The sequence below is a fragment of the Rhea americana genome, unplaced genomic scaffold (genome assembly GCF_003343005.1).
Source record: "Rhea americana isolate MKP2758 unplaced genomic scaffold, rheAme1 scaffold_425, whole genome shotgun sequence".
Lineage (NCBI taxonomy): Eukaryota > Metazoa > Chordata > Aves > Rheiformes > Rheidae > Rhea > Rhea americana.
Window position 1 is genome coordinate 298,941 of NW_028186563.1, and position 26,222 is coordinate 325,162.

Here is a 26,222-nt window from a genome sequence, read left to right on the forward strand (position 1 = left end):
GCAGCAATCTCGAGAGGGACATGTGCCCAAGACCTCCATCCACTGATCTACTCCTTCAGTCTGAGACCCAAAGACATGTTGTTCAGGTTGCAGAGCCTTAAATAACAACCAAAATAAACCTGTGAGGGAGTTATCTTGGGCTTCCCCAACAAAATTTTGGTCCAAATTTGGAGGAAGTTTCCCAGAGCTGAAGCACTGATTGGAAAGGTTGCAGCAAGGCTGATACCTCTTGCTCTGGGTCCTCCTTGCTCTGGGTCCTCCTTTCCTCAATGGTGCTCTCTGGCTCAGTGCTACAGCGTAGCTGGGGAGGTGCCAGGAGCCTCTTGCCTGCCCAGTGCTCCCAGAGCTGTCCCGATTGAAACCTTTGCTAGGAAAATTGCAGATGTTCCCAGACTGAGATTAGGGAAGTCCTGGGGTTTCCGTGTCTTCAGACCATGCAGCAGAAGCCATGCAGAAGAGGGGTTTGGTAGCACATGCTGTTCTGGCCAAGCTCCAAAGCTCTTCCAAGCTAGCGACACGTGCTCTGCTCTTTCCTGCTACAGATTCAGCGTTTTCAAGCACCGTTCTGCCTCTTGCTGTGCCTTCTCTCACAAACTGCATTCACGAGGGCACTGTCAAAAGCTGTCCGCTTGCAGCAGYTTAGCGTGTTTTCTCCTCCTGCTGGGCAGTGTAGTTGTCTCTTTTCCAGCCTACCTTACCACTGTATGGCAATATGAATTAGCAGCATTTCAGTTAACGAATTGCCCAGTTCTCAGCAAAACAGGTTCTGCCCAGGCATCCAGTGCTGCTGTTTCAGCTGGTGGCTGTTAACATAGAAAGCCCCTTGTGCTTTGATTTCAGTAATTTTAGCCCTGGGAGATTTGGACCTCTTAGCCAAACCCCAGAATAATCTGGGGTTTCGTTACCTTCCCTTAGAACCCGCACAGGTATCTCTGGCTGTTTGCCCTGTACGTACCGCCCTGTGTGTCTCCCTTTCRCCTGTCACTGCAAGCTCTGCACATATTGTCTGCAGGTGCCTTTTCTTCTGGAATGTCTTTGTTTCTTTCAGGCAGTGACAGGAGAACCCAGGGATCACAATGCACGTGTGACTTTGCCAAAGATAAATGGCATATTAAAAATGAGTCAAAGGATAAAGACTGAGAGAACAGCCACTGGCTTTTGGCATCGCTACATGCGGCAGTTGCCCTCATCTACATTTGATTTCTGTGGGAGTTTTGCAGAGACTCTGGCTGGTCCCAAAGCAGGACCCAGAGGAAGCCCTGGGGAGCAAAGCTTGCTGGAGGCAGACGGGGACCTGCGGGGGTCTTTACAAAGCGGATTCTCTCTGCTAGTTAAGGRCTGCTTGCTAGATAGGAGAGGTCAGAATGTGGGGTATCTCCTGCCCTAAACTAGGGGAGCCAATTACAGAATAAGCTTCCCACTGGAAGTGAAGTTCCTTCTCTGTGTTTCAGTTAGCTCTTGGATTACACCTGAGAGCTGGAGGGCTGGTGTCCTCTTTGGTTTCTTTATTACTGATCATCACGCAGTTGCTATCACACCTCTGTGTGCTCCCATGAATATTCGCTCCTCTGTGAAGCTCTTGGCCCCAGCAGTGCCCTGTGGCAGTGGGTTCCCCAGGTTAACAGCATACTACCCAGGAGACTCCGTGCCTGTACCTTTTCTAAATTCCCCGCTTCTCAATTGCATTAAATATTTGTTTGAGCATGYGTTATGGAAAGCAGGAGTGGATTCCCAGCAACAGAACCAGGTCTTCAACTTCCCACTCCTCCGTCCTCTCTCCAGCTGTTTAACGAGGTCTCTGAAATGAAGCTCACCCTGCAGAACAGCGGGAAGGTGCGATTCAAGTATGTGGTGCTAAGCGCCAGCACGGCCTCTGCAGACAACCCTCTGCCCGGCGTGCCCCTGGTCGTGCCTGCCACGGTGAGTACGAAGGCAGTCCAAGCGGTTAAGCCTGGCCCAGGCGGTGGGAGAGCGCTGTGCTGCCCAGGAGAGGGGTTACAAATGCAACCGGGAAAGAGGACTACAAGCAATTGCAGCYGGGAAGGCAGARGTGGTCGAGCAAATGTAGAGGGAGWGAGGTGGCCAGGGAGCAATGGGACTGGAACAGCGAGGGAAGGAGTTTGCAGCATCCCACCGCCGTGGGGAGCAGAGCGTGCAGCTCTGTGGGCAGGAACAGCCCTGATGAGCAGGCATCTCTCTCTCCCAGCTCCTCGGTGCTGCACAGATGCCCTTGTGCCAGCGCAGTGTTCCCTCTCTGTGTCCATTTTTTGCAATAGGAAGCCAAATTGCTTTTACTCCTGAGTTCACCGATGCCTTTCTCCTATAGTGAGTGAGACGGTGATGCCCTCTTGCTGCGAACTTTCGGAGATACAGCTCTGTTTGGGCCCGTGCGGAGTTGGTGCTGTAACAGCGTCGGTCTCCTGGCAGCCCGCCGTTCGGCCAACGCAGCCAAGCACTTGCTTGGCAGGGCTTTTTTCCCCTGCAGCTGCGTTGTGGGTTGCTGTTGCTCTCATCCTGCTGCAATCTCCGCAGCTCTTTGCCTGGCCAGATGCTGTGTGCCGGCCCTGTTTAGTGCACGCCCAGCGCCCTGCTCCGGGGGGTGGTGATGCATGGAGAGATGGCTTGAGGAAAGAGCAGTTACCAAATATCCGCGTGGCTCTTGCTCAGCTGCTTCTCCCTGCAACCTGCCAGGAAGATCCTCCCACGGAGCAGGAGAGGACCGGGAAGCAGGGGGCTGCCCTGCCTGGCCCAGCTTGCAGCGTGAGAGCCAAGAAAATCTGCAAATGCYTCCCGTAACGCAGAGCAGTGTTGTGGTCTGCTTGCATTTGCTCTCTACCTGRCTGGCATCAGCCCAGCTTGGCACTCCAGCAGCCCTTCCAGAAGCCCAGAGAGGAGGTGTCCTCGCCTGCAACATGTTTGCTCCTYGCTCTTGTCCTAATCTGTGCTCTGCTCCAGCACTTCCAGAGAGGYGCATTTACAGATCGCTTGTGAGTTCAGTCTAGGTGAGCTGTGCTGGCAGGAGATGTCCTGGTTGTGATGTATCAGTGCGGGCTCAGATGCAGCATCTGCCCCCTTCACTCAGCCTGGGAACCACTACCATGCTGTGACAGGAGCCGCCAGGCCCGTGCAGGCGCAGGTGCTTCACTCGGCCTCCGTAGCAGCTGGCAAAAGAGCCTTTATTTATTTGCAGTCTGGCTTTGGCTAGCAGTGAGTGAACATTTTTGACAGAAGAGCTATAATCCTGCTGAGCAAAGGGCGGCCCGTGCAAAGTGACTCCATCTTCAYGCCCCCCCTTTAAAGGACACGCACGTTACCGCAGTGCAGGTGCAGCAAGTGTGGTGAGTGTGCCCATCTCTACTGTGCCCACAGCACAACTGGCTGTGCCTTGCTCTCGTGCATCTCCACGCACCCATCGGACTGCTCTGGCAGGAATAGCACGTTCCTGAGGGCACCTGCAAGGGCGAGGGGAGTCACTTTGCACAATATTCTTGAGGAACTTGGTCCCTCCTCTGGTCTTGTGATTTTTTCCTTGGACACAGGTACTGGAATAGGGAGGTTGCGAGGTTGGTATCTGCACTGTCCAGCCTGGAAGGCCCACGAAAAGCTGGTCCCAGTCACCAGTTTTATTTCTAGATCTGCAGTGTGATACTGAAAGCTCCCAGGGCATATAGCCCTTCAGGGCAATGCATCTGGCCTAGGAGATTTGAGCTCTTGGATGCAAAAAAAAAAAAAAAAAAAAAAGCTAGAAGTTGGTGCTGTCTGACTCTGTTCATTTTCTTATCTTCGACAAACGCTCCCCTTCTCAGTGTGCATGTCTGTCATCTGGACCACCCAGCCATCAAATGGTCTTTGGCACATTCCCTCCCTCTTTACCCGCACCCTGCAGGGTTATGTTGGATCTGGCAAGGAACAGGTACTGAAAGTCTATTACCTGCCTGGAGTGCCTGGAGACTTCTACAGGACTTTTCAGATCCAAGTGGGTCACCTTGAGCCAGAAGAAATCTCCCTGAAAGGAGAGGGGATCTTTCCCAGGATCTACGTGGGTCTGCCCAGGAACATCAAAGGTAAGCACTGCCTGTCTGCTCCCCAAGAGGGTTCCTCATTTTTCTCCTGTGCCGTAGGGTAGCTGCACACCCACCTCCACCAAGTCTGGAGGTTTTTGGACTGTCAGACCAGCACTCAGCTTGCTGGTTGCTCCTTGAGCCTCTGGCAGACTCTGCCCATATGGCTGCTGCCCTGAGAACTCTCCTGCAGAGCTTGCCAGTGTATCTGCCAGAGGCCTAGAAAGATTGTAGCTGGACAGAAAGGCTTGGGAAAGCTGTAATATAGGCTGGTAGGAATTTTGGCAGGGACAGATTTGTGTCAGACTGAAGGGGATGAGATGTATCTATATGAGGAAGAAGATGAATGAAAGTGAACATCATAATCTAGAGAGAAAATGAAGCGCCCACCTTCCACAGCTTTCCTCCAGAGTGTGCGAATGCAAGAAGACAACGTCAGGCTGAGTGGGGCTGCGTGGATTAAAGGAGATCAGTGCTGTTTGCACACTTGTATTTTTGCATGTTTTCTCCCTTCAGGAAATGTAAAATATGAGAAGCTCCTCAAGAAGGCAAAAGAAAAGTTGAAAAAAGGCAATCRGAGAGAGGAAGCCATCGTTCTGCAGAAGGCCACGACTGTAGAGCGGCACACGGACTCAGACTCCCTGGTGAGAGCTGCGGCTGCCCTGTTTGGCACGTGCCAACCTCCCRCTGCTTGAGCTGTGCCCCCCATGCTCCACGGCAGGCTGGCTTGTGCCCCACCAGCACCAGGCTGAGATCATGCTGCAGGGCAGCATCCTCCCGTGGGTAGTTCGTGGCCTGCGAGTAGACCCGGCTGTAGATGCATGAGCTTCCCGATGAGCACAGGGAGAGATCCTCAAGGCCATACTCACGTCATTGAATGTATGACACTTTGTGATGAAGATGCAAATTACTGCTGGTGTATTTGTTGCTCACRACCCAAACCCTGCCACGTTTATGCAATCTGATAGCAGCTATTAGTCTGAGAGCATCTGCCTCGCAAATTTGGAGCACTTTCCCTGGTGCCCTCAGCAGAGTGCCCCACATGCCCACTGAGCTGCTCCTCAGTGTCTCTTGTGACGTGAAAAGCTTCTAAAGGTGGGACTTGCRTTCCCAGTAAGCACCCCAGTTGCATCATCTCTCTGCCTCTCTGCTTTCCCCTGCTCCTGGTTAGCCAGGATGCTGCAGGGCTGCCAGCCAGTTTGCAGATCCTTCCCTTCTCGGTGCATTCTGTATTTGAATGCAAAGAGCATTTAAAACACAGTACCACTGCAGTAGATTGGATCACCGCTGTAGGAAGCCCATCACTGCCCACAAGCAGATGAGCAGATTTCCAAGCAGCAGCTTGACTCCTTTCTGGGACTGTGCTGTGGGTGTTGGTCTCTAGGAGGTACCAGCTTTATCTGGGTTCTCTTTTAAGAGAGAGCTTTTGTCCAGGCTGCTTTGGCACTGGCTGGGGGCACACAAATACTTGGAGCCCTGGAGGTTTCCTGGCCTGTCTATGTGTTTGTCTCGTTGGATCAGCTTTTGTAATACTGACTGGGCAGGTGAAGATGCTGGAGTTCATTTCCCTTGAGATAAGGTCCTGGCTGAGGGGACAGGAGTTGCTGCAGGCACGTTGCAGTGAGACCAGAGGACCCCTATCACCGGTGTTAGCGAGAGGGGGGTGGGATCTTCTTTCAGAGGCAAGCCCATGCATTCAGAAGGACCGTCGCTAACCAGCTACTGTCTTTGCTTTCCTCAGTTTAACACGTGGCTGCTGATGGAAATGGAGCGAGTACTCATAGAGGAGCATGCCCTGAAGCAGCAGGAAGCTTTTACCTCCTGTCCCACAGAGGACCCTGCTTTGGGCCAGCAGGCTCGTCAGCGGCTTGTCAAGTTAGTGGGGACTCCTGTACTCTTCCTCTAAGTGCCTCTAGGAAACATCTAGTGATGCATCTCTGCCCTGAGAGCACCTCGTGCCTACAGAGCTGGCTGGGAATAGCTGGGGACTTCAGAAGGGGTCTGGTCCTAAGGGCTTTAGCATACTCCCCTGGAAGCTGCTGAGTGTCCTCACCTCCACTCTTAAGCTTTTGGGGTGCTTAGCACCTCATAGACAACAGGCTCTGTTCTTGGAGCTGTGGTGGAGTCCAGTGCAGACCATCAACCCCAATCAGACAGTGTGGGCACTATCACTGCTTACCAGCTGTGAAAGAGGCAACACAGGGCTGGATTCTTTTTCCAACACAGAAACAGACCACAGTAAGTAAAAAGAGCTGCCAATCATGGAGATACTAGCTTGGCAAGCCCTCAGCCACGTGGCTTGGATGCTGGTGAGACTACTGTTGGTCCTTTACGTTATTGCTTCATGATGAAGCAAGGGAATCTTCAGTAGGCTCCGATTCTGGAAGAAGAGGTTTAAAACATTTTTCTTCTGCTTTCCTAAGTTAGACTGCTCTGGAAAAGGACCTTCCCATGGATCCYGTAGGTACTGACTACTGTGTTTACAGGTGCTTGTTTGTAGAGAAATSTGGTTGCAGATCAGAGCAGCTTTCCTCTAGGGGCGAATGTTATCACAATGTACTGAAGTAGTTTCAGGCTTTGGCTGTGCCCCAGGCTCGATGAGTCTCGCTCAGACTGGTGGAGATCCCCTGTATAGAAATGATTTAGCCACTATGGCTTTTCATAGCGCAGGAGCTGTGGCCAGTATACACGCACACATATGCCACTTTAGCCAAATTGCTATGTGATAGAACCTAGAGCCTAGATTCTCAGTGACTTACCAAAGGCTTCTTGCCAGGCATTCAGGCCTTAAGTTTTACTGACCAGAGCTGAGTTTTTATAGCAGTGAATAGGGAAATATCCACTATATTTACCTCTTCCATCTAGTTGAAAATGTAGCTAGCCTGTGGTTCAGGGACTCTCCTTAYTCCTTTCAGAGCTCAGCTGCCTGAGTACATCCTGGACTTCGGCTACATCATTCTAGGTAATGCCCAAACACACATCGTGAAGATCACCAACACYGGCCAGTTCCCTGTGTCCTTCCATGCGGATGTACGGGCCCTGCGTGACACAGGTAATGGTGCTGGAGAGACCTCATGTGGCCTTGAAGGGGCCATTTCTGTCTGATGSGTTACTTTGGCCTGTGCTTGGGTTCAGAGTTTGTAATGCCATAGCATCTGTTTGTCTGTCTTTCATCTTTTTGTGATGTGAGGTCATCTGTCATATCAAAATAGGCTTCCAAAACAGACCTTCAGRTAAGGCTACAGGCTGTTGTACTGTCAAACCATGGGGCTTAGAGATGATGAGGTGCTAGAGGGAGGTGCCTCAACTAAGTTATTTTCCAAATAACACTACTGCATAAGGGAATCTTTATTAGAAATTCTGCTTTTGGAAGATCTGTGCATCCTTCCCCTGGGCCTGGGGTGCCTGTTGCAGGAATTGCTGGTGCTCCTCAACTGACTTGTTTCCTTTTCTCCCCTGTGGGCCTTGGATTCTGGCTGTGAAAAACCCATTCTCCTCATGTGATAGAGTATCASATGATAAGGGAGAAAAACCAAAGAGACAAAGGTGTTCTTCACAGAGCCTCTGGCCATCTCATCCCTAGAGGCCAGGACCCCTTTCTGCCTTTAGACTGTTTGTGGTGCATTTTGTGTTGGTCGTGTGCGTCAGCTGCTTTGCTTTCATCTGTTCAAGGTTTCAGCATCGAACTGCACCGCGTGAAGCACCTGCCATTCTGTGAGACCGAAATGTTCACAGTGCGCTTTGATTCGCAAAGTGYCAACCTACCCCTGGGACAGGTGAAAGCACTCCTGCCCATCAAGGTACTGCATGTTCCTTCACCCTCCTGTGCCTACGCTGTATGTCAGGACAGACAGCAGGTTGRGCATGGCAGCAGATCTCACCTGGGCTCTCAGCTGGCTGCTCTGTTGTCTACTAGGTGACAGGTGGACCCACGTTTCACATATGCCTTCGTGCCATGGTGACTGTGCCATCCCTCTGCCTCTCCTGTGACAGACTGGAATTCTCCAGCGTCCAGTGTGGGCAGTGTCAGGAAAAAACCATCCAGCTCCAAAATTGCTGCCAGATCGCCTGCAGATGGTTCATCAGTATGAATGAGCATGTTAAGAAGGTAACGCAAAGACAACGCGTAACTTCTTGGTTGCATTTCCTTTGCCTCTCTTGCCTTTTCTGCTCCATCACTGTCTGAGTGCTTGGTCAGGAGCTCGCGTGAGGAAGTGTTTCAGGATACAGAGCTCAGCTGGATTGCCTGGCCCTGTTCACGAACTAATGCTTCATTCCTCTGCCAGTTTCCCCCATTCTTACTTATCTGAGGACAGAGCCTCCCAGTCTGCCTGGCTGGCCTGTGCTGTAACATGTTGTGGTTTGGCTCGTAGGCAAGCAGTGGCTGTGGTTGCTTTGAAYGTGTGGGCTGTGAACGCTGTTCCTACGACAGTATTTCATAGCACTACAGGAACTGAGAGTCTGTCCTTGCAGACCAAGAAGGTCTCACAGGATATGTTTGTGTATTCAGGTGGACAAACATYTGCCAGTGAACCTGCGTCGGAAGCTGCGTGAGGAGTTAAGGACCAAGACCCCTGTCTTTCAGGTGCTGCCCTCAAGTGGAAACCTCACTCCAGGACAGCGATGCAACCTGCAAGTGAGGTTTTCACCTAGCGAAGAGGTGAGGTTCATGGGTGTGTCTCAGAACAGGAAGGGCAGTGTGGTCATGAGAGCTCAGCGCAGGCAGCAGGAGACGAGGTCTGGGTCCGCTGCTGTCATTACTTCCACATGYGGCTTTGGTCAAGTCAGTGTCACATACCCACTGTGCCTCAGTTTCCCCTGCTGCACTCTCTTCTGAGAAGCACTTTGAATTCTCATTGGGGAACTGGCGTAGAGAGCTGCAAGGCCCTGCAGTTATGGCTACCTCTTGGTGCATGGAGGAGCTGTTGGAGAAACCTGCCCCTTTCTCCTCTGACTTCCCCCTTGCAGTGGTGTGCCTGCAACACACTTACGCAAACCAGCTGGCACCGTCTCAAGTGATAACCCTGGAAGGGCCAGTCTGGGCCAGTCCTACTGCTGGTACTAGCAGACGAAACAGCATTCAGACACGTTCCTGCAGACTCTGCTGCAGTACAGTCATCAGTGCTGTTACTTTGCCAAAACAGTCCCTCTTGTCCTGGTCCAGGCGAGATTACGCTTTCCTAGGCACTTCCAGGCARTTTGGGAGCACAAGACAGGGACCATTCCCAAAATACACTTCCCATGTGGCCACCATGGTATGGAAAGTTAGTGTGTGGTAGTATGGACTCAGGTACTACAACACCAGGGAACAGTCCCAATAATGTTTCAATAACTAGTAGAGATGTTACTGTTTTGTCTCTGGCTTTGACTGGAGCCAGGAGTAGACTGGGAGATCCTTGTTTCTAGCCAGTGTGAGCTCGTCTGCCTGTATTTTACAGCTGATACTTGCTTGATACAGCAGTACCAACATTGTGCCTAGGCAACGCATGTCTTGGGATGAGGTGAAGCAGACCCTGAGTCCTTTGGGAGCTAAGCCCACCTCCTGAGGACCTTTCTCTTGGGTGCTACATTGCACTCACTTTGGACTTGGTATAATCATCTGATAGACCATTTTAGATCCATCTGTTACCCAGGTATCCTGGTACACTTCACACCAGGCTTGATCCCAGTTCTGCAGAGCCAGCATACAGATGCTGTGCRCTGCAGGCCGCCCTCCACCTTAAAGGAACTGGTAACCTCTCTGGCGCTGGTCAAGGGCTGGATTTGAAGCCCTGTTACCTAGGACTTCATGGAGGAACATTTTGCGTTTCTTTCTTCCCAGAGGGCCTACAGCACCCGTCTGAAGGTTAACATTTGCCAGAGTAACCTGCACCCTGAGCTACAGCTCTTAGGGCATGGACTGGAGCCGCGACTGGAGTTCAGCCCCCCAGTGCTCGAGCTGGGCCCACTGCTGCCATACAGCAAGGGGGTGCAGGCCACCGTTGTGGTGAAGAACCCATGCGATTTCCCCATTGAGTTCTACTCTTTGGACTTCGACCAGGAGTACCTCACTGAGGAGCTGGTGAGAGGAGATGCCCCATACATGCTCCCACTTGGCTTCACAGTGCTCCAGCATTCCTAGGCTTGCACCAGGAAGACGTGGAGATGGAGGCAGACTCTGGGCTAAAGCCTAGTAGCCTTGCAGGATCAGCCAGCTGTGCTAGTGGGACACAGAGGGGCTTGGACACTCTATGTTGGTGRAAGGAAGGAAGGAAGGGGGAAGAAAATAGTTTGGTTGGGGGATTTCTCAGGTGATGGAGATCGAGCAGCACATCTTATATCTGTGGCATCTGTTCTCTGTATGCCCAGATCCTGCGTATGCTGCAGGACTACGATTGCCACAACACCTTACTGCTGCCACCCCGTGCCCCAGGCGAGAAGCTGCCCCCGGAGGTGCTGGAGTACTATGAGGACCAGAAGAGGCTGCAGGACGAGCAGGCCGAGTCCAAGCCTGTGGAATCAACTGGTTGTGAGAATGGTGAGGGTGAATGCCAGCCACTGTGTCTCCAGTGAGGGAACCATGCATGGTGTTGGCTGTCCTGAGCATGGCCACAGAGGGGAGTCCTGTCCACYCACCCTGAGCTCTGTGTGAACTCTGTCTCTGTGGAAAGTCCATGCTTTTAGCAGCTACCCGTTCCCCAGCTGAGCACTGAGACATAGCTAGAAAATGGGTCTGCAAGGCACTCATGTGATGTACCCCCCTGTAGGAAAGTCTGAGTCTGTTTCTGAGCCTGTAAGCACTCAAACAAATACCTTCCTGAATCACTTCATGTTGAGGACAGATAATTGTGGTACCTCACACTGCTGTGACCCACAGGGTGATTCACACTAGAAACTTCCCTGCATTTGCAGGTGGAACATCACTTGGGTGCTATGACAGCTTTGGTATGACAGCTGTCATATTTTATATTTGCTCCTTTCCAGCAACAAAAGCACAGAAACAAAATTCCCTCAAGGGCAGAGACACCCAGCTGAGGCCTGGACAGGCTTCTGAGTGCCTTGGGAATCTCTCTCCTCAGGAAGTTTTCCTCTGGCATGTGGCAATGCAAAGTGACAAATGTCAAAGAGCAGCTTTGCTTGACCATGCTCTTCTCTCCCCTGTCCTCTCTCCTCAGAAAACTCTGAAGACATCCAGTCTCCCTCAGATCAAGGAGGAAAGTACCCTACYGGGGTCGTTCATACTGTCTCATCGCACACCTCCATCATTCCCCCCTCCTTTTTTGATGAAAGCCAGTTCAACAAGGTGGACTTCAAATTGGAGCATGAAGAAGAGGAGGAGGAAGATGTTGAGAAAAAACACAGGCCAGGTAATAATACAGAGCTTTTCACCAGTTTCAAGTCCATTGTGGTAAAAGGACCTCGGTGGAGGACCTTGGTGTCCTCTCCATCCCTTCACTGCAGGCTTGCTTCTGTGTCGTCTTTGCTCCTGTGACTCTGATTCCTCTCTCATATACAAAATTCATGTATGATCCTGGGATCCTTTTAGAGGCCTCCTAAGAGCTCTTTGCAAGTGCTGTTGATTGTAAAATAAAAGCACAGTCAGATCTGGTCCTGAAGCATCCAGCTCTGTGGCAAAGGAGCCCTGGAGGAGGAGAGCTGCTTTGTGCTGCAGACTCCCAGGCAGGGAGAAGTCCCCAGTCCTGCCCCAACTGGAGAACCATTTGGCTTCCAAACAGAGCCCCTCCTTTGCGACTGCATAAAACACCTGGTTCTGCATGTCCCCCACTTACTCAACTAGTCTCTAGACAAAGCTCGCATGAGGACAATGTGACAGTTTGTGGAAAGATTTGGTCCAGTCCTTTTACGTGTTGTCAGGTGCCTGTTCTCTCCTCTCTTGACCACTCCATTTACTACACTCTTAACAGCCAGCACAGGAATCTTTGAGRGCATTTAGGGCAGACCCTGATCTGTATAGGCCTAAGGAAAGGGTGGAGGGAGATCTGGTTTGTAACATGAGTTTTGGCAGTGTCTCCCCTCCCCAGATAACCTCCCCAGGATGTGAGGGAATGGGAAAGACAGTCATAATCACTGGTATGAAGGAAGCTCATTTTTACGCCTGGTTCTCTGTAGAGGAGCATCAGCAAAAACACACCAGCAGCAAGGAGGCCGTGGGAGAATTAGACAGCAGCCCTGTCAAAAGAGCCATCGCACGCTACCTTGGCATCGATATCTCTCCAGAAGGCCGCGCTGCCGAAAAACGCAGAGGGATTGTTGTCATCATCCACGGGGCACCTCTAACAGGTGTGTGGGCTGCAGCCCTCGTCTATGAGGTATGGGATAGGGCAAGAGATGTCCTGGTGGGCTCTGGCACTTGATTGACTGCTTTCAGCGTGAAATGAGGTAGATCATAGCTGTGCTAGTCCATTAAAAGGTCCAAGGCCTTTGTCTAGCCAGCACAAGTGGCACAGCACATCTTGTGCCCATGCGGCTAAGTTCTCATTCCCCCAGGCAGGGGAAGCCTAGTGGGAGCAGAGCAGTCCCTAGTCCATACTGGCCCCCCAGCCATGCCTAGGCATTGCCTGAGAAAGCACCAACTGGCACAAGCTAGCAAACCATCTGGGTGGTTTTGGGACAGGGCTTGAAACTAGGCTCTGGCCTGGGACTGAGGTTGCCACAAGTGATGAGGTCCTCAGGTGGCAGTAGCTGAAAGTGAGTTGGAGATGGTYCCCCCCACCTCATCTCTAGAGGAGGACATTTCTAGCCACCTCCCTGTTGATTTCCCCTAAAGCAGCAACTGCTTTTTGGTTGCCCTTGAAACTATGAAATCCTCTTCTGGGGCCTTTCAGAGCACCTCTCCGAGTATATGTACTTGAAGAAGCCTCACGTGCAAGTGTCCCCCAAGCAATGTTCCTCTCTTTAAAGGAAAGACGTCGGCTGCGACTGCCCTGTCTAAATACTACGGTGTTCCCTGCTTGTCCATCGACTCTGTGGTGACAAAAGCCATCTCTCAGAGGAGCAGTTCGGCAGGGCTCCGTGCGCGGGAACTGTGTATCGAGGCTGCAGTCAGTCAGGCCCACGAGGACCCAGAGGATGCTGGTAAGCCTTCAGCCCAGCAAAATGCTGGGCCCAGAGCACTACTTCAAACACTAACTCCCATCATCCAGTTTTTCCTTTTTCTCCCTATAAGGAGAAGGGGCTTTTGGCAGCTCCTGCCTGTTCTAGGGAGCAGTGATGCAGCATCCGCAGAAATCCAAAGCCATTTCCTAAACTCTCTCTGGTAATTAAAATCTGTCTTATTTTAGGGACTCATATAGGGGCACCTTTTCCTGCTCTAATTTCATGCAGCACCTGGCATGTGTTGCTTTTCCTAAGAGCAATGAAGCACACCTGTATTTTTCTCAGAGCTTTGGATTTCCTCAGGGCTGAAGCCAATCTGCTTCTCRTGGCCTCCAGGTGGAAATGCTTCCCATTTCAGAAGAAACCCCTCTGAAGTGGCTCATTAAGCACTGGATGACTGACTTTGTTTTCTCTGATGTTTGTGAAACCACACTCAAAGAATAACCTCTCTGAGCAGTTTCAGATGAGGGATAAACTGAGATCARCTTTTTTCCCCATCTCCAGACATTTTGTGCAGTGCTCCTATATATGCTCTCAGGGTTGTGGCACTCGCGAGTCTTACGTTGTTTTCCACGTGAGTCTGGTGACTTTTAGTGAGCAGTTGGTGCTCTAAACCCTGCAGCTTGAGCCCCTCTTCAGATCCCTGGACAGACAGTAAGGCTTATTTCCTTTTCATTTACGGTTTCCAGGCAGGGGCAGTGACTGCCTTAGTGATAAGCACGCGTGTATTCCCTCTGCATTGCTGCTTCCCTGCTGATGCTGGCTTCTGTAACTCTGATCTTATGGTTGAAGGAGCATTAAAAGTCTCTAGCTTTACAACTCAATAMCCATTGGTGCATTTCATCATGCTAAAAAAAAGGGAAGCAGCCTGGGAGCTGCTTCTGGAAAGCTTCAGAGACTGTAATCTCTACACAGTCCCTGACGCTGGCAGCCAACTTGTGCCCAGCAAGCCTTACTCCTGCCAAGAGCAGGCGCTGAGGATGCACTTGCTCTGTCTCTGCGAGGGTCCTAGACTGGGATGTGAGCAGGTGAARCCATGGAGGAAGGTGCCTGTTTGCTCCAGGTTTTATCTGGAGCAGCACGCTGAGRAGCGCTCCCCACAGCCAGCACTCACCTGCAGCCCCCATCTCCGGCCCCACTAACTGCTCTGTCTCCTCCACAGATCAACACGCAGATCTCTGCAGCTTGCCACTCAGCGCACGAGCGAATGGTCCATGCAGCTCCGCGGGCAAAGCTGTCCTACAGCCCGTCAGTGCCCGAGGCCGGGGGAACCAGGGAGTGGGCAAGGGGAAGACGGAGGGCCACACACCCCAGCACCGGAAACAGCACCAAACAGATCAGGTTGGCTCACAGGCAAAAAAAGATCCGTACTGGTAAATCCATGGAATATTTTAACTGCATTCGAACCGCACTGAGAAGCAAAGAAGTTTAGAGAGAGCGCAGCCCCCAGTCTGAGTGCCCTCTGTCCACATTTGCCCAGGGATGTGCCCTCCAGGGTTATCACCCTGAGCTGCTGGTGTACAGTTTTGTCTCTAGAAGGTCATTCACTAGCGAGAGACACGAGCTGTAAGGCCAGAAGACACAGCAGTTAGGATTGCTTGGGGTTCCTGGAAGTGTTTTGTTTTTTTCTTGTGCTGATAAGCATTGCAGGCCTCACCCAGCTCCATGCTCTGCCTTCCTATGCAGCAAGGTCCAACCACCGATGCCGACGTAGCAGGAGAGACGGCTGCTAAGCCCTGTGTGCTTCCTGAGGACCTGCTGGAGACCATCCTCTCAGAGAGGATGCAGGTATGGCAGGTCTCACCTGGTCTGCTGTGTAAGTCGGAGGGTTTGGGATAAAAATGTTCATGCTATAGAGAGACAAGGCACAAAGAGAAGAGGTCCATATTTGCGGGTGGTGGGAGTCCTGAGCTGCACGCAGGGACCCTTGGGTGAAGGGCCCTGAGTCATGCTGCGCAGATGCTCAGAAATGTGCCATAAGTTGGCAGCGTGCAGGGGAAGGTCAGAGCTGGGATATCTGGGACAATGATGGCTGATGTCCTTTGACATTTGGTTTTGTTTGCTAGCTGAAAGCTGCACATGCACTGTTGTGGACTTTCTGTTCCTTTTTGACCTGATTCACAGCTGAGTGACTGCTACCAGGGAGTGGTGTTTGATGGCCTGGAGACCGTCTTTGCGCACAACATACATTCTGCTCTCCTCTGCCTGCTCAGAGCTATCAACAATAGGCCTCACATCTATTTTGTGAACCTGTTCCAGGATTATGCTACCATGAAAGCCAAGGAGAAGGACAAAAGAGAGCAAGAAGGTGAGATTCTTCATCTCAGTACCTTTCGAATGTTCTCTTTCAAGCTTTCAACCTTATTCATATGTCTATCTGGATGTTACCAGCAGAGGTCATAAGAAACTTTTTTTGTAATCCTCCAACCTTCTGCCTCAGTGTAGCCAGTCTTCAGTGGCTGCTTAAAATACAGCTTCCCAGTGTGCAAAATCCTTTAGACCTGAGGCTGTAAGACTTATCTCATAGTCTCTAATTTTAAAGCTCGAGCACAAGTGCAAACTATTGTGGCTTAATACCTAGCCACAGGCCATCAGTGCCATGGTGCTGGTCTGGGTGAGTCTACAGAACAAGGTAGAGTCCCATAGTCTCTGGGGTTCTGCACAAGAGCCAGACAAGGCACAGGGACCTGCTGGCTGGCAGTAGCTTGGGGACTTACCAAACTCTGGGTTCAGTAACCAGAGCAGGGCTATGTGTGGATGATGAGCTGGGGCTGGGCAGGAGTTGTGAATCCTCAGCCCATCCAGAACAGTAAGCTCTGGCTACCTTTGCTAATGATTTTTCTTCTGGCCCATATTGAAGAACGGGAGCAGAAGGAAGCTGCCATGAGGGAGAAGGCCCGCCTCCAGGAGCTGGATGAGGAAGCATATGATGCCCTCACTGAGGAGCAGAAAAGTCGTTTTGATAAAGAGCTGCGACAAGTCCTGCGTGAGAGGAAAAAGAGGTTTGTGACCATTCTGTGGGCGATGTCCCAGTACTCTGCTCCTGTTGCCACACGGAAGCCCCAAGCATAAACCTGCTCCTCTCTTCCCTTCCCTGTGCCATGCAGGATACAGCCAGCCTGCCAGAGATCTTGGGTGGGCTCAGAGGGAGTATGGAGGAAAGGCCAAAAGCCTCTCTCTCAGATGGCACAAGGAAGGTCTGTTCCACCTCACTGCCTCCTGACAGAGGAAGGAGCTTCCTCCAGCGACATGCGAAACACCTTCTCTGTGGTTTAGCCGAGAGCCCTTTGCCTTAGATTTTGGCTTCAAAGAGCTGGGCACTGTGCCCACTCACTAGGCCTCACTAAGGGACCTGCTCAYTAAGAAGCAGGTTATGCTCAAGGAGAAGGGCTGGATAAACCAAATGTGTATTGGCGCCAGGATAAGTAGATGTTAGTGGTTTGTGAGTTGGTTTAAGACTAGGAATCAAGAGGGGACTTCAGCCAGCAGCGCAGATGGTGAATCAGTCTTTGTCAGTGCACTGGACGTGTTCAGATGGAGCTGCATAACCTTACCAGAGTAGCTGTAAGAGTTACAGCTTATGATAGCAAGCCTGGGACTTGCTGGCCGCRGAGATTTCTCCCTGTCTTTTCTCAGTTTTGGTGTACCCAGCCTCCCTAGGTTGTGGGAAGTCCACTGGGGTGATCTAACAGTTCTACCTGGCTGCACAGTCAATGAATGAAGCTCACAAGCAGCTGGGTTTCAAGTGAGTCCAGATTTCCCRGTGGTGACTCTGAGGGATGTTTTCTGTTTGACTTACTGAAGGGAGATGGAGAGGCTGGCTCGAGAGCTTGAGCAAAAGAAACAGCAGCAGCAGCAGGAGCTAGACCGCCTGAAGGAGGAAGAAGAGCTGAAGAAGAAGGCTAAGCGGTGGAAGAAAGATCTTGGAAAAGAAAAAGACATTGCCTCGGGAAGGAGAAGCCAGTTTGGAGCCAGGCAGGTGGGTGGTTATGTTTACAGAGATGAGTAACAGTCCTTGGGACCTCACCACTGAGTTGCCTTATTCCATGCAAAGCCAGAAACCCGATCCCTTGCAAACAGTCACACACACAGWGCTGGGCCCAGGGACGAGTACCTGACAGTGAGTAAGATATGGGACTGCAGGACAACAGCAGCTGATGTTTGTGCTACTTCCTCACTGGAGGTGTTATCCCCCAGGTTTGTAGAACAACTGCTTTTCTGGGATCATGCTGGCTTTGAGTCATGGCTGCACTTAATTCCRTGCACTCACCATCAAGCCAAGACCATCAAGTCTTGGCAAGTTCATCTGACTTTTTCACCGCTCCGCATCCAAGTGGCTTACATCTCTCTGGGGCGTGATCTATCTGGGATGTGGGGTTTGTTTCCTGTGGGTCTAGCAGGAGGTACTGCCAGGCCTGAGTATTCATTAGCAACCAGACTTCCCAAAGTGTCAGCCAGCCACAGGGATGCTCAGGACTCCAGAAATGAGCCCAGAGAACTGCCTGGGAATAAGGAGTTATCTGTTTGGTTTGGGAAAGCTCTTCTGGTTTTCAGGTGGGTTGCAGCACTCCGCATCAGTCTGGCTGGCGGAAAGTTTGGTTTCAGCTGAGCTAAACTGGGCTGAGGTCGGAGTCAGGATGTGTTCAGCATATAGTATAGTCCTCACCTGAGGTTCTGGGACACTGCATCAGAGATCACCATCCCACAATGTCTGAGTTAGTGCTTTGAAATGCTAACTTCTTTTTCCTGCTCCTCCTTCCCAGGGTATGAACACTTCCACCAGTAGTCGCTCAGATATCAAGCTGAATGAAGGGGATGACAGGAGAGGGTCTGCAAAGGAGCRCTCAGACTCTGTTTCAGGTGACAAGGAAGATAAGAAAAAGCGGAACAAGACTGGCCTTCTAGATGCCTGCCCGGTGGTGGTGGTGTCRCCCACAGGCCCGGAACAGGACAGAACAGAAAAAGAGGCCATGAATGAAGTTGAGAAGATCTTGGCCCTGAGGTTTAAGCTCTACGAGGCCTCACAAAAGGGCATCATTCATATTTTGTCATTCTGGGACCGAGTTCAGGGTATCCTGCTTTCCCCTTTGGAGCAAGAGGAGGTCCAGCCTGAAGCAGAAGAGCAGCGCCAGCCTTCATCCAGCCGCAGGAGCCGGAAGGACAGAGAGAAGGAGCGCCTGGAGAAAGAACGGTTGGAGAAGGAGCGCCTGGAGAAAGAACGTCTGGAGAAGGAGCGCCTGGAACAACTGAAGGCCCTTGAGGAGTCCAAGTTATGTGGGCAGGAAAAGGAAGGTGCAGAAGGGGAAGGCAAAGACCAGCATGCTGGGGTGCCTTACTTGGAGATCCAGGTGCTGAGCTTGGAAGATGCTAGTTGGAAGAAGATCCTGGAGAGTGGCAAGCTGCCAGGCGTAGAGCAGGTAAAGACCTGAGGGGTTTGGATGCTGAGCTGGCCATGGTCTGGATTCTGATGCGTTATCTTCTGGCAGGTGRCAATGGCACAGAGCCTTGTCCAGGCTGATGGCCATCTTCCACAAGGGCTCTGCAGCAGCCACATGATTGAGGCACTTCTTAGCAACCCCCAGAGGGGCAGAAAGAGAGAGGTTCTTGCCCTGTGTGACTGAGAACATGGCATATAAGCAGTCTGCCTGCTTCATCTCTCTGTGTAAAATCATGACTGACTTGGAGAGATGAGGGAACTAACCTAGATGGGACAGAGCCTTAAACTGCTCGGATGAGTAAGAAGTTGTTTATCACYGTCCCAGTCCTTGCTCTTCCGCTTTTTTTCCCCCCACTTCCTCACATGCCTCTTCACTTGCTCTGCATTCCTTCTGCCTTTACTCGTGCCCAGAGCTCTGTTCCAGCATCCTACCTGTTTCTCTCCCATGGGCTTTCCTGGTTGAGGAAGCAGTAGAAATGGTCTCAGGGCAGGGCAGGTCATTACAAGGTCTTTAAGGTTGTGTTACTCAGAGTGAGATTTCTCTCTAGGTCCTGCTGGCAAGTCCTGGCACTGCTCTGGAGCCTGTCCACCTCACTGGRCATCAAAAAGCACTGTACTCCATTAAAAAGTGTCTCCAGCAGCTCTGTACTTTGAGAAASGAGCAGGAGGATGATGATGACTGGCATATTAATGGGGTTTTTTTTCCTTATGCTTTAGATCCTGGATAGCCTGGGACTGGGTCCCTCAGGACCTCCCATTCCTCCTCCTGCTTTTTACTCTGTGATCCACTACCCAGAGAAGCGGATGGCCCCGGCAGTGAGTGAAGCCCTCCAGCACTTTGTTTTTGTTGCACCAGAAGCTGCAACTGCAGAAGAAGAAAAGAAGGATACAGAGAGTCTCACAGATGTCCTCATCACGCCTGCAGTGAAGGTAGCAGGACGAGGGCTRGGCTGGAGAGGGGCATGGAGGGGCAGATGAGATGCAGAAGATGAGTAGTGGATGAATGACCATATCCCATTCTTGCCGGGATCCAGGCCAGCATCAGCATGGCCTGATTCTMCTAGAAGTGCTTCATTTTCAGGGAGGACACAGGCCTTGGCATGACCATGTGTAGCTGCTGGCTAGAGGCTTTTGTGGTTACCCAGTCTGAGGGCAGTTATTGCAGCTTCACAGGGACATGCCCTGGGTACCCAACTGCCCAAAATGACCAGCTGAGTTCCCCCATTCCCTGCAGCCTTTTTGTCACCTTCTGCCTGAGAACCACAGCTCTGTYTGAGGCATAGGGCTGTTCTGTAAAAGCAGAAAACGCTCACCTAAACCTGCTCTCAGCTTCCCTTTCTAGAACTGCTGTGGTTTAGCTCGGTTTCTCAGAGTCAGCTCACAAAGGTGGGGGGTGGATTGGAAAGGGAACAAAAGCAAAATAACGTTCAAGCCACTTCAGGAATAACGAGCAGGAAGCCCATAGCTCTGTGCTGAGTTTCGTGGTCAAGGAGAGGTTTYGGGCAAGGAATGATTTTTCCTAGACAGAATAAAGTCTGATGAGGAAGGACAAAGAACTGGGCAGGAGACAGGAAAGCAGTGTGAAGTAGAGCCTGGTTGTTCACTCTCTCTCCTGTTGGTTAACAAACTTGCACCTTCCTCTCCAGGATRAGGGTATTTCGGGGCAGGTGTCAYTTCTCCCTCTCCTTCTTTCTTTTTTATTTRTTTTTATTTTTACTTATTTATTTATTCATTTTTACCTCTGTGGTGCTAAGGTGCCAGAGGAGCAGGTCACCCCTACCAGAGGCAGGRCAAGGAAGGAGAAAGTTGAGGGCAGCCGAGAGTCTTCGAGGGACAAGCGCAGCACTGCCCGTGGCAGGAGAGGTCTGCAGGGACCGGCATCAGGAGTACTCACACATCACACGGATGCAGACCAAAGCAGCGTCAGCAGGGACTCGTCCCCGGAGAAAATCATCAGGTGAGCTGTGAGAGCAGAGGGAGGAAATCGTTTCTCTGGGAACCACCTTCGCCAGTCACCCCAGCTTAGAGGGAGCCTCCCCCAGTTCCTCTGCAGTGGGCTGCTCCCACCAGGCCACTCARATGCTAGGACAGCAGGACAAGCAGATGCATGGCCGGGAGCTGGCACATCTGCAGTCCTTCTCCTCAATAAGGTCTGAAATTTCCTCTTTAAACTGCCAGATTGACCAACTTCCGGTGGATTGTGGCGGCCCACGGGGAGGTTGTCCTGAAGATACATTTCAGCTCGATTGTGCCAGGCCAGTTTGATCAGACGTTTAACTTTGAGATCCTGGGGACAGGCCGACTGTACCAGCTGTTCTGCAGGGGCACATGCGTGTATCCCACCATCTGCCAGGACCCCCGGTAAGGCCTGCCTGCCTACATGGCCTCCCTCACAGACAGATCTTCCTAAACTCAGAGCCTGGGGTGCACCTTGCAGCTCAGCTACCACCTTCCCCATCATGTTATGTCTCCACTGAGACTGTCTGGCCCGTCCATTCCCCGAGGTGGGCCCATCCGGCCTGACGCCTTACTCCGGGAAGACCGGAAGCAGCAGTTTGGGCAGCGTGTGCTGCCTGAGCAGCCGAGCATCTCTTTCCACACTTGGAGCTCAGCCAGTATTAAGGCATGAGGTTATGGCCTTCTGACCAGGTTTTTGACCTACAGCATCTCTGTAGCTGCTCGTTCACCATTTTCTCTCCCCAGGCTGGTGTTTCCTCACCGGAGGAAGAGCAAGGCGCGTAATGACATCATCTTCAAGCAATACGTCATGGACACAGGCGTATTCCACTTTGGCCCGTTGCTCTGCGGAAAGTCAAGACAGTGGTATGTGCCACCCAAGCCAATTAGTGAGCAGCCCGGTGTGCGGCCTGCTCAGAGTAAGCTTTGGGGATCAGAAGGGCCTGGGTGGTGGTGGACATGTTTGGGCAGAGGCTGTTCCAGTGGGAAAATTGGGAGTGGCCTCGTGAAGGGACTTGGGAGATGACAGAGAAGGGTCACAGATGTATGGACTTCAGCAAATAGCAGGCGCACATGTCTTAGAGGAGCTGGGAAACAACGGAGCTGATGTTCCTACCTGGTGGGGTGTCTCASGGACCAGAGCACCATGCTGCGACCTGCAAGGTTTGTTTGGGTCCCAGCTGCACTTCCAGCCTAATGGTTGAGCCAACTTGTGTCCTCCCTCCATGTCTCACTTCCCTACRTACAAAATGAACTTTATGGTGCTTTCTTTAAACTATTTTGAGCTCTACTGATAGACTGAAGTAGCAGTTATTCTACTGATGCTGTCATAAACCATTATTTAATCGCTAATATTAGTGAGACTTTATCATTTGGCCTGTCAACATGTGTGTGTGGCCTGCAGAGGAATGAAAGTGGATTTACATTTCCCTGATCCTTACTACTGGATAAAGTTGTCRTTGTAGCTGCTGGCCTATTTCTATTTTTAATTTTGCTCTTTTTTATTATTAGAAGTGAAATTCTTGTCTTCATGGGAGCCCTGGAGAGCTAGTGGTATTTTGACAATCCAAAGAAATGAAATCAAAACCTTTTAAAAACAGAAGAGGATCTCYAGCCAGGCTGATGAATGGTCTTGGGCTTCTGTTTGCTTTTTTAACTATTTAGCTCCAAATACTATTTACACTTTAGAAAAGGGACATTGTTAAATTCAGCATTCCTCCTGGGAATTCATCCTTTTGATTTCTTCCTCTTAAGATTTTGAGAAAACATTTGAAACATAAGGGTTGACTTTTTCTGCTTTAGAAAAGCTACACTGTTTTTAAAACCTCTTTTCAAAAGCGTTTCTTTATACTCTGCAGGAAGGGAAACCAAACAGGGGGTGAGGGGAAAACCACATGCCTGACTTATTTTTATTTTCCAGTCACCTCTGAATTTATATTTTGCAAAATGCTCCTTTTTTTTTCTCTCTTTTAAAGTGGCCTGTGTCATGCTTCTGAGATAAAGGCACCTGGTAATGGTGCAGACCTCAAACTAACAGATGAGGGTGCAGCACACAGAGACAGCACAGCGTACCCCTGAAAGTGCTCCTTCTTTCTAGCCTCTTTGTTAGACCAGGGTCTTCCTCGTGAGCCTATTCAGAGCAGCCTCCTGCTGAGAAGACATGGTGCTTGCCCCAATGTGTGGAGAAAGTAACGGTCRCAGGGTCTCTGCTGCAGCCCTTTCTCCTCTTGTGGGCAGGTACAAGGCGTCTCGCTATCCCAGTAACTGTGAGAAGATAACCATCCTCAACGTTACCCCCTTGGAAGCAGAGGTGCATTTCTTTTTGGAGCACGATGCCAACGCAGACACGTTCCTCTTTGAGCCTCCCAGGATGACGCTGAAAGCTAATGAGAAGCAGGTAGGACAGGGCAGAGAAGGCAAGCTGTGCCCAGCAGCTGTTCCTCCCRCTCACTGAATGCATTTCTCTATTTCTTTTTGCGACCCTGGGCCAGGAGCTGACCATTTGGGCCTACCCCACTTCCTCTGGTGTTGTGGAAGACAGCCTTGTCTGCTGCATTAAGGACAACCCTGAGCCGGTGGTCTTCCGCCTGTGCTGCCACGGAGTGCGGCTGGAGCTGGGACTCAACTGCAGACTGCTGAATTTCGACAAGCTGCTTCTGCATAGGTTGGTCATCCCATGGGCCACTGTGCTTGGGGCAAGGGCTGTTGGCAAGCTCCTCTTTAGTTTCTCTTGCTGCCTGTGTGGCTGCCTGGGTTGGAGGCCGCACTGACATCCCTCCTTCTCCAGCTCTTCCCAGTCGCTTGCTAACTGTTCCTCACTGAGGCCTGGATATGCCACAACAGCCACTGGCTCTGTGCCTCTCAGAAACACTCCAGGATCGGCATCCTCATCCACACCAGAGCCACGCATGCTCCAGTGCTCACATCAGTTTGCTCCAGCTAGATGAGCTGGAGAAATCTTTCATTTATGTGCTGTGACAGGATCTGAGCCACCCTGTCCCACAGCTACTTCAGAGTCACCCTGTTTCCCAGGGGAATCGGAGAGCCAGAGTTGAACCAGCAGACAAGATGCAACACGGCAACAGTCCAGTTGCTCTGCCTTATTTCCCTTCTGTTGGACACAATTTTAATGCCACACTCTTCCCCCAGGACGTATCTCCCAGGCTTGTGATATGGAAATAGAAGGCACTTAAGTACTGTGAGGCTGCATGATTTCGTACATGTGATAGAGCTGCCCGTAAGCCACTTTCAAAATGACCCTCAAAGAACCAGTGCTGAGCATCTTCCTATCTCTGCAGGAAGGACAGCAAGACACTGGTCCTGCAAAATAGCACCCCGCTGCCTGCAGTGTGGAGGCTTAGTGGGGTGGAGAGCCTTGGTGAGGACTTCTCCGTATCGCAAGACCATGGCACCATTGGCCCCTATACGAAGTTCAGCCTGCAGTTACATTTCAGGGCCTCGAAGGCTCTCAGTGTTAAGAAGACCATCCGACTAGAGGTGAGGCGGAGCACACCTTCCCTGGCAAAGCAGGGCAGAGTGATCAGCCCTGCTCACCCACCTTTTGTTAGGGATGGAGACTCTGTACTTGAAGGGCCCCCTGCAAACAGGGTAAAGGGATGGGCCTTCAGTGAGATTCCTTTCTACCTGCATCATCGGGGGAGGGGGGGTAGACTGTTAGCAGGAGGGAACTCTTGCTGAAGGTTTGTTTTTGGGAAACGAAGTGACTACAAGAGTGCCCTTATAGCTGAGTTCATTAGGTGAGTATACAGTGGAGGCAGGAGGAGACAGACGTACCTGCCAGATACAACAGTGCTACCTCCTTGACTTCCACTGCCTCAAACTGTGTTTGCCAGAATATGCTGTTCGTTGCTTAGCATCCACCACCCCAGACAACCAGGTGCTGATTGCGTGTGGCTCAAATCCTGATCACGAGGCTGCATCCTGAGCCGCCTTCTACCGCAGTAAACAGGGCCGCTGTGCACGGCTGAGTGCTGTGTCTTGGTTGTCTAGGCTTCAGCACACTCCCAGGCACCCTGCWAGATAACGGGCCAGCATGTTCAAGAGTTAACAGAGGCTGGGAACTGTACCCAGCAGGCTGTATGGGTGACTACACACAGTTCTGGAATGGAGGGGGAAGAGAGTATAGCCATATATATGCTATTTGCCTGTAAAGCTAGAACACTGATTCTGGCCTGTTTATTTACTGGCATAGACTTGGGTCTCCACAWCGGACTGTCCCCAGCCATCTCTCTACCCAGGATCAAGCTCAGTCTCCCTTGGTTGGGTCAACTGTTTGGTTATAACAGCCATCCAGGAATGAATCCCAGTCTCTAAGCCAGGAAGGTCCAAGTCGTTGCTCAGAGAAGAAGGCTGATTATCAATGCCACCTGCTCTGGGACAGTTCATGCTTTCTGTGGTTGTGTTCACATCACTTTGCCCCCCAGGGTCTTCTCAACAGCAAATTTTCCTTGCTGTGGGGATGACGAGTTGGGCTGGTCGGGTTTTGTACTGCAGCAGAGTCCCTCTGGGTCAACTTGAGGGATCTCCAGCGTGGGGAGGCTTGGGAGTCTCCAAACACTCACCAAGCATTGGAGACCCAGGGGACGCAGCTGGCAGGGACGAGGACTCTCATGCCTTCTTCTGAAAGATTTGGGGAGTATGATCTAATCAGTGTTTGTTTYTCCCTGCCTCAGGTTTCAGATGCAGAAAATGTCCTGGGAATTGTTCAGATTGAAAACATCCAAATCCTTGCGGAGGCCTATGATGTTGCTCTGAACATCACCTTTCCTAAAGGTCAGTGGGTGCCCCAAAACAAAGTAATCCAAATCCAAAGTAATCCTTGGCAGGCGTGTGACTGAAACGGGGATGCAACCGTGGCAGTAAAGCACTCGTCTGGCCAACTGCGTGGAGTGGGAGCACTGTGCACGACGTAACGTACTTGCAAGCTGCCTGTTTAGACGGTGATTTATTTTGTAAAAATAAGGCCACGCTGATCGATTTGGGTACCTTGAAACGACAGCGATGTGCRCAAGCAGTTGGCAACTCCTGAAGGCTCAGCACTGCACATAGTTGTTCAATCTGTGCTTGGAAGCAAAGACAGGGAAACCGAGCTCCTTAGCTGCTATGCGCTGCAGGTATTCTCTGTGTAAGAGAAGGGGCAGGAAATAGCTAGCGACAATTTTCAGGAAGAGACACTTGCTGAGAAGGGCTTTGTGCTACTTAAGAACTTCAAATATGTATCTTGTCACCGGGTTTATTCTACAGCAACTCAAATATTCACCCTTTCTTACCTCTCTGGGATTTTTGCAGTTGCAGATAGTAATCTGGATTTTGGGATCCTTAAAGTCATGGATGAAGCAAAGATAACGCTGAATCTAAAAAATAAAGGGAAGTATGAGATTGCATACAGGTAAGTTACTGTTTCAGCTTCGGGGTCTGTAAATGTGTGGTGCCACCATCTGCCCAGGCTTGCATTACCCTTGTTCTCATGGCTTGAACCTTTTCGCATGCTGGCTAGCTCACGGTCAGGGTAAATGTAAAATGTGACCTCTTCAATCTCAAATGTTAACAGAGAATCCAGCAAGATGCCAGGAATCTTCACTGTCCAGAAGGAACCAGAAGCAGAGATGCTGAAATTTAAGTCCCCCTCTGCTTTGGTTTCCTTACTTTGA

At 51.1% G+C, this 26,222-nt stretch overlaps 1 protein-coding gene across 1 annotated transcript in view; it reads left to right on the forward strand.

The window, feature by feature from the left end:
• HYDIN (HYDIN axonemal central pair apparatus protein) overlaps positions 1 to 26,222 on the forward strand; it is a 164,642-nt gene that overhangs the window by 111,379 nt on the left and 27,041 nt on the right. The window contains exons 27-54 of the mRNA XM_085315270.1: positions 1,783 to 1,920; positions 3,887 to 4,064; positions 4,578 to 4,705; positions 5,803 to 5,936; positions 6,977 to 7,113; positions 7,734 to 7,861; positions 7,978 to 8,169; positions 8,572 to 8,721; positions 9,883 to 10,122; positions 10,410 to 10,578; positions 11,216 to 11,407; positions 12,171 to 12,341; positions 12,963 to 13,268; positions 14,320 to 14,498; positions 14,844 to 14,945; positions 15,282 to 15,465; positions 16,018 to 16,159; positions 16,962 to 17,136; positions 17,921 to 18,574; positions 19,312 to 19,524; positions 20,349 to 20,551; positions 20,773 to 20,955; positions 21,298 to 21,417; positions 22,789 to 22,948; positions 23,043 to 23,215; positions 23,850 to 24,048; positions 25,245 to 25,344; positions 25,861 to 25,960. Coding sequence (XP_085171396.1) covers positions 1,783 to 1,920; positions 3,887 to 4,064; positions 4,578 to 4,705; positions 5,803 to 5,936; positions 6,977 to 7,113; positions 7,734 to 7,861; positions 7,978 to 8,169; positions 8,572 to 8,721; positions 9,883 to 10,122; positions 10,410 to 10,578; positions 11,216 to 11,407; positions 12,171 to 12,341; positions 12,963 to 13,268; positions 14,320 to 14,498; positions 14,844 to 14,945; positions 15,282 to 15,465; positions 16,018 to 16,159; positions 16,962 to 17,136; positions 17,921 to 18,574; positions 19,312 to 19,524; positions 20,349 to 20,551; positions 20,773 to 20,955; positions 21,298 to 21,417; positions 22,789 to 22,948; positions 23,043 to 23,215; positions 23,850 to 24,048; positions 25,245 to 25,344; positions 25,861 to 25,960 — 5,150 coding nt within the window. The remainder of the gene's footprint in view (positions 1 to 1,782; positions 1,921 to 3,886; positions 4,065 to 4,577; positions 4,706 to 5,802; positions 5,937 to 6,976; positions 7,114 to 7,733; positions 7,862 to 7,977; positions 8,170 to 8,571; positions 8,722 to 9,882; positions 10,123 to 10,409; positions 10,579 to 11,215; positions 11,408 to 12,170; positions 12,342 to 12,962; positions 13,269 to 14,319; positions 14,499 to 14,843; positions 14,946 to 15,281; positions 15,466 to 16,017; positions 16,160 to 16,961; positions 17,137 to 17,920; positions 18,575 to 19,311; positions 19,525 to 20,348; positions 20,552 to 20,772; positions 20,956 to 21,297; positions 21,418 to 22,788; positions 22,949 to 23,042; positions 23,216 to 23,849; positions 24,049 to 25,244; positions 25,345 to 25,860; positions 25,961 to 26,222) is intronic.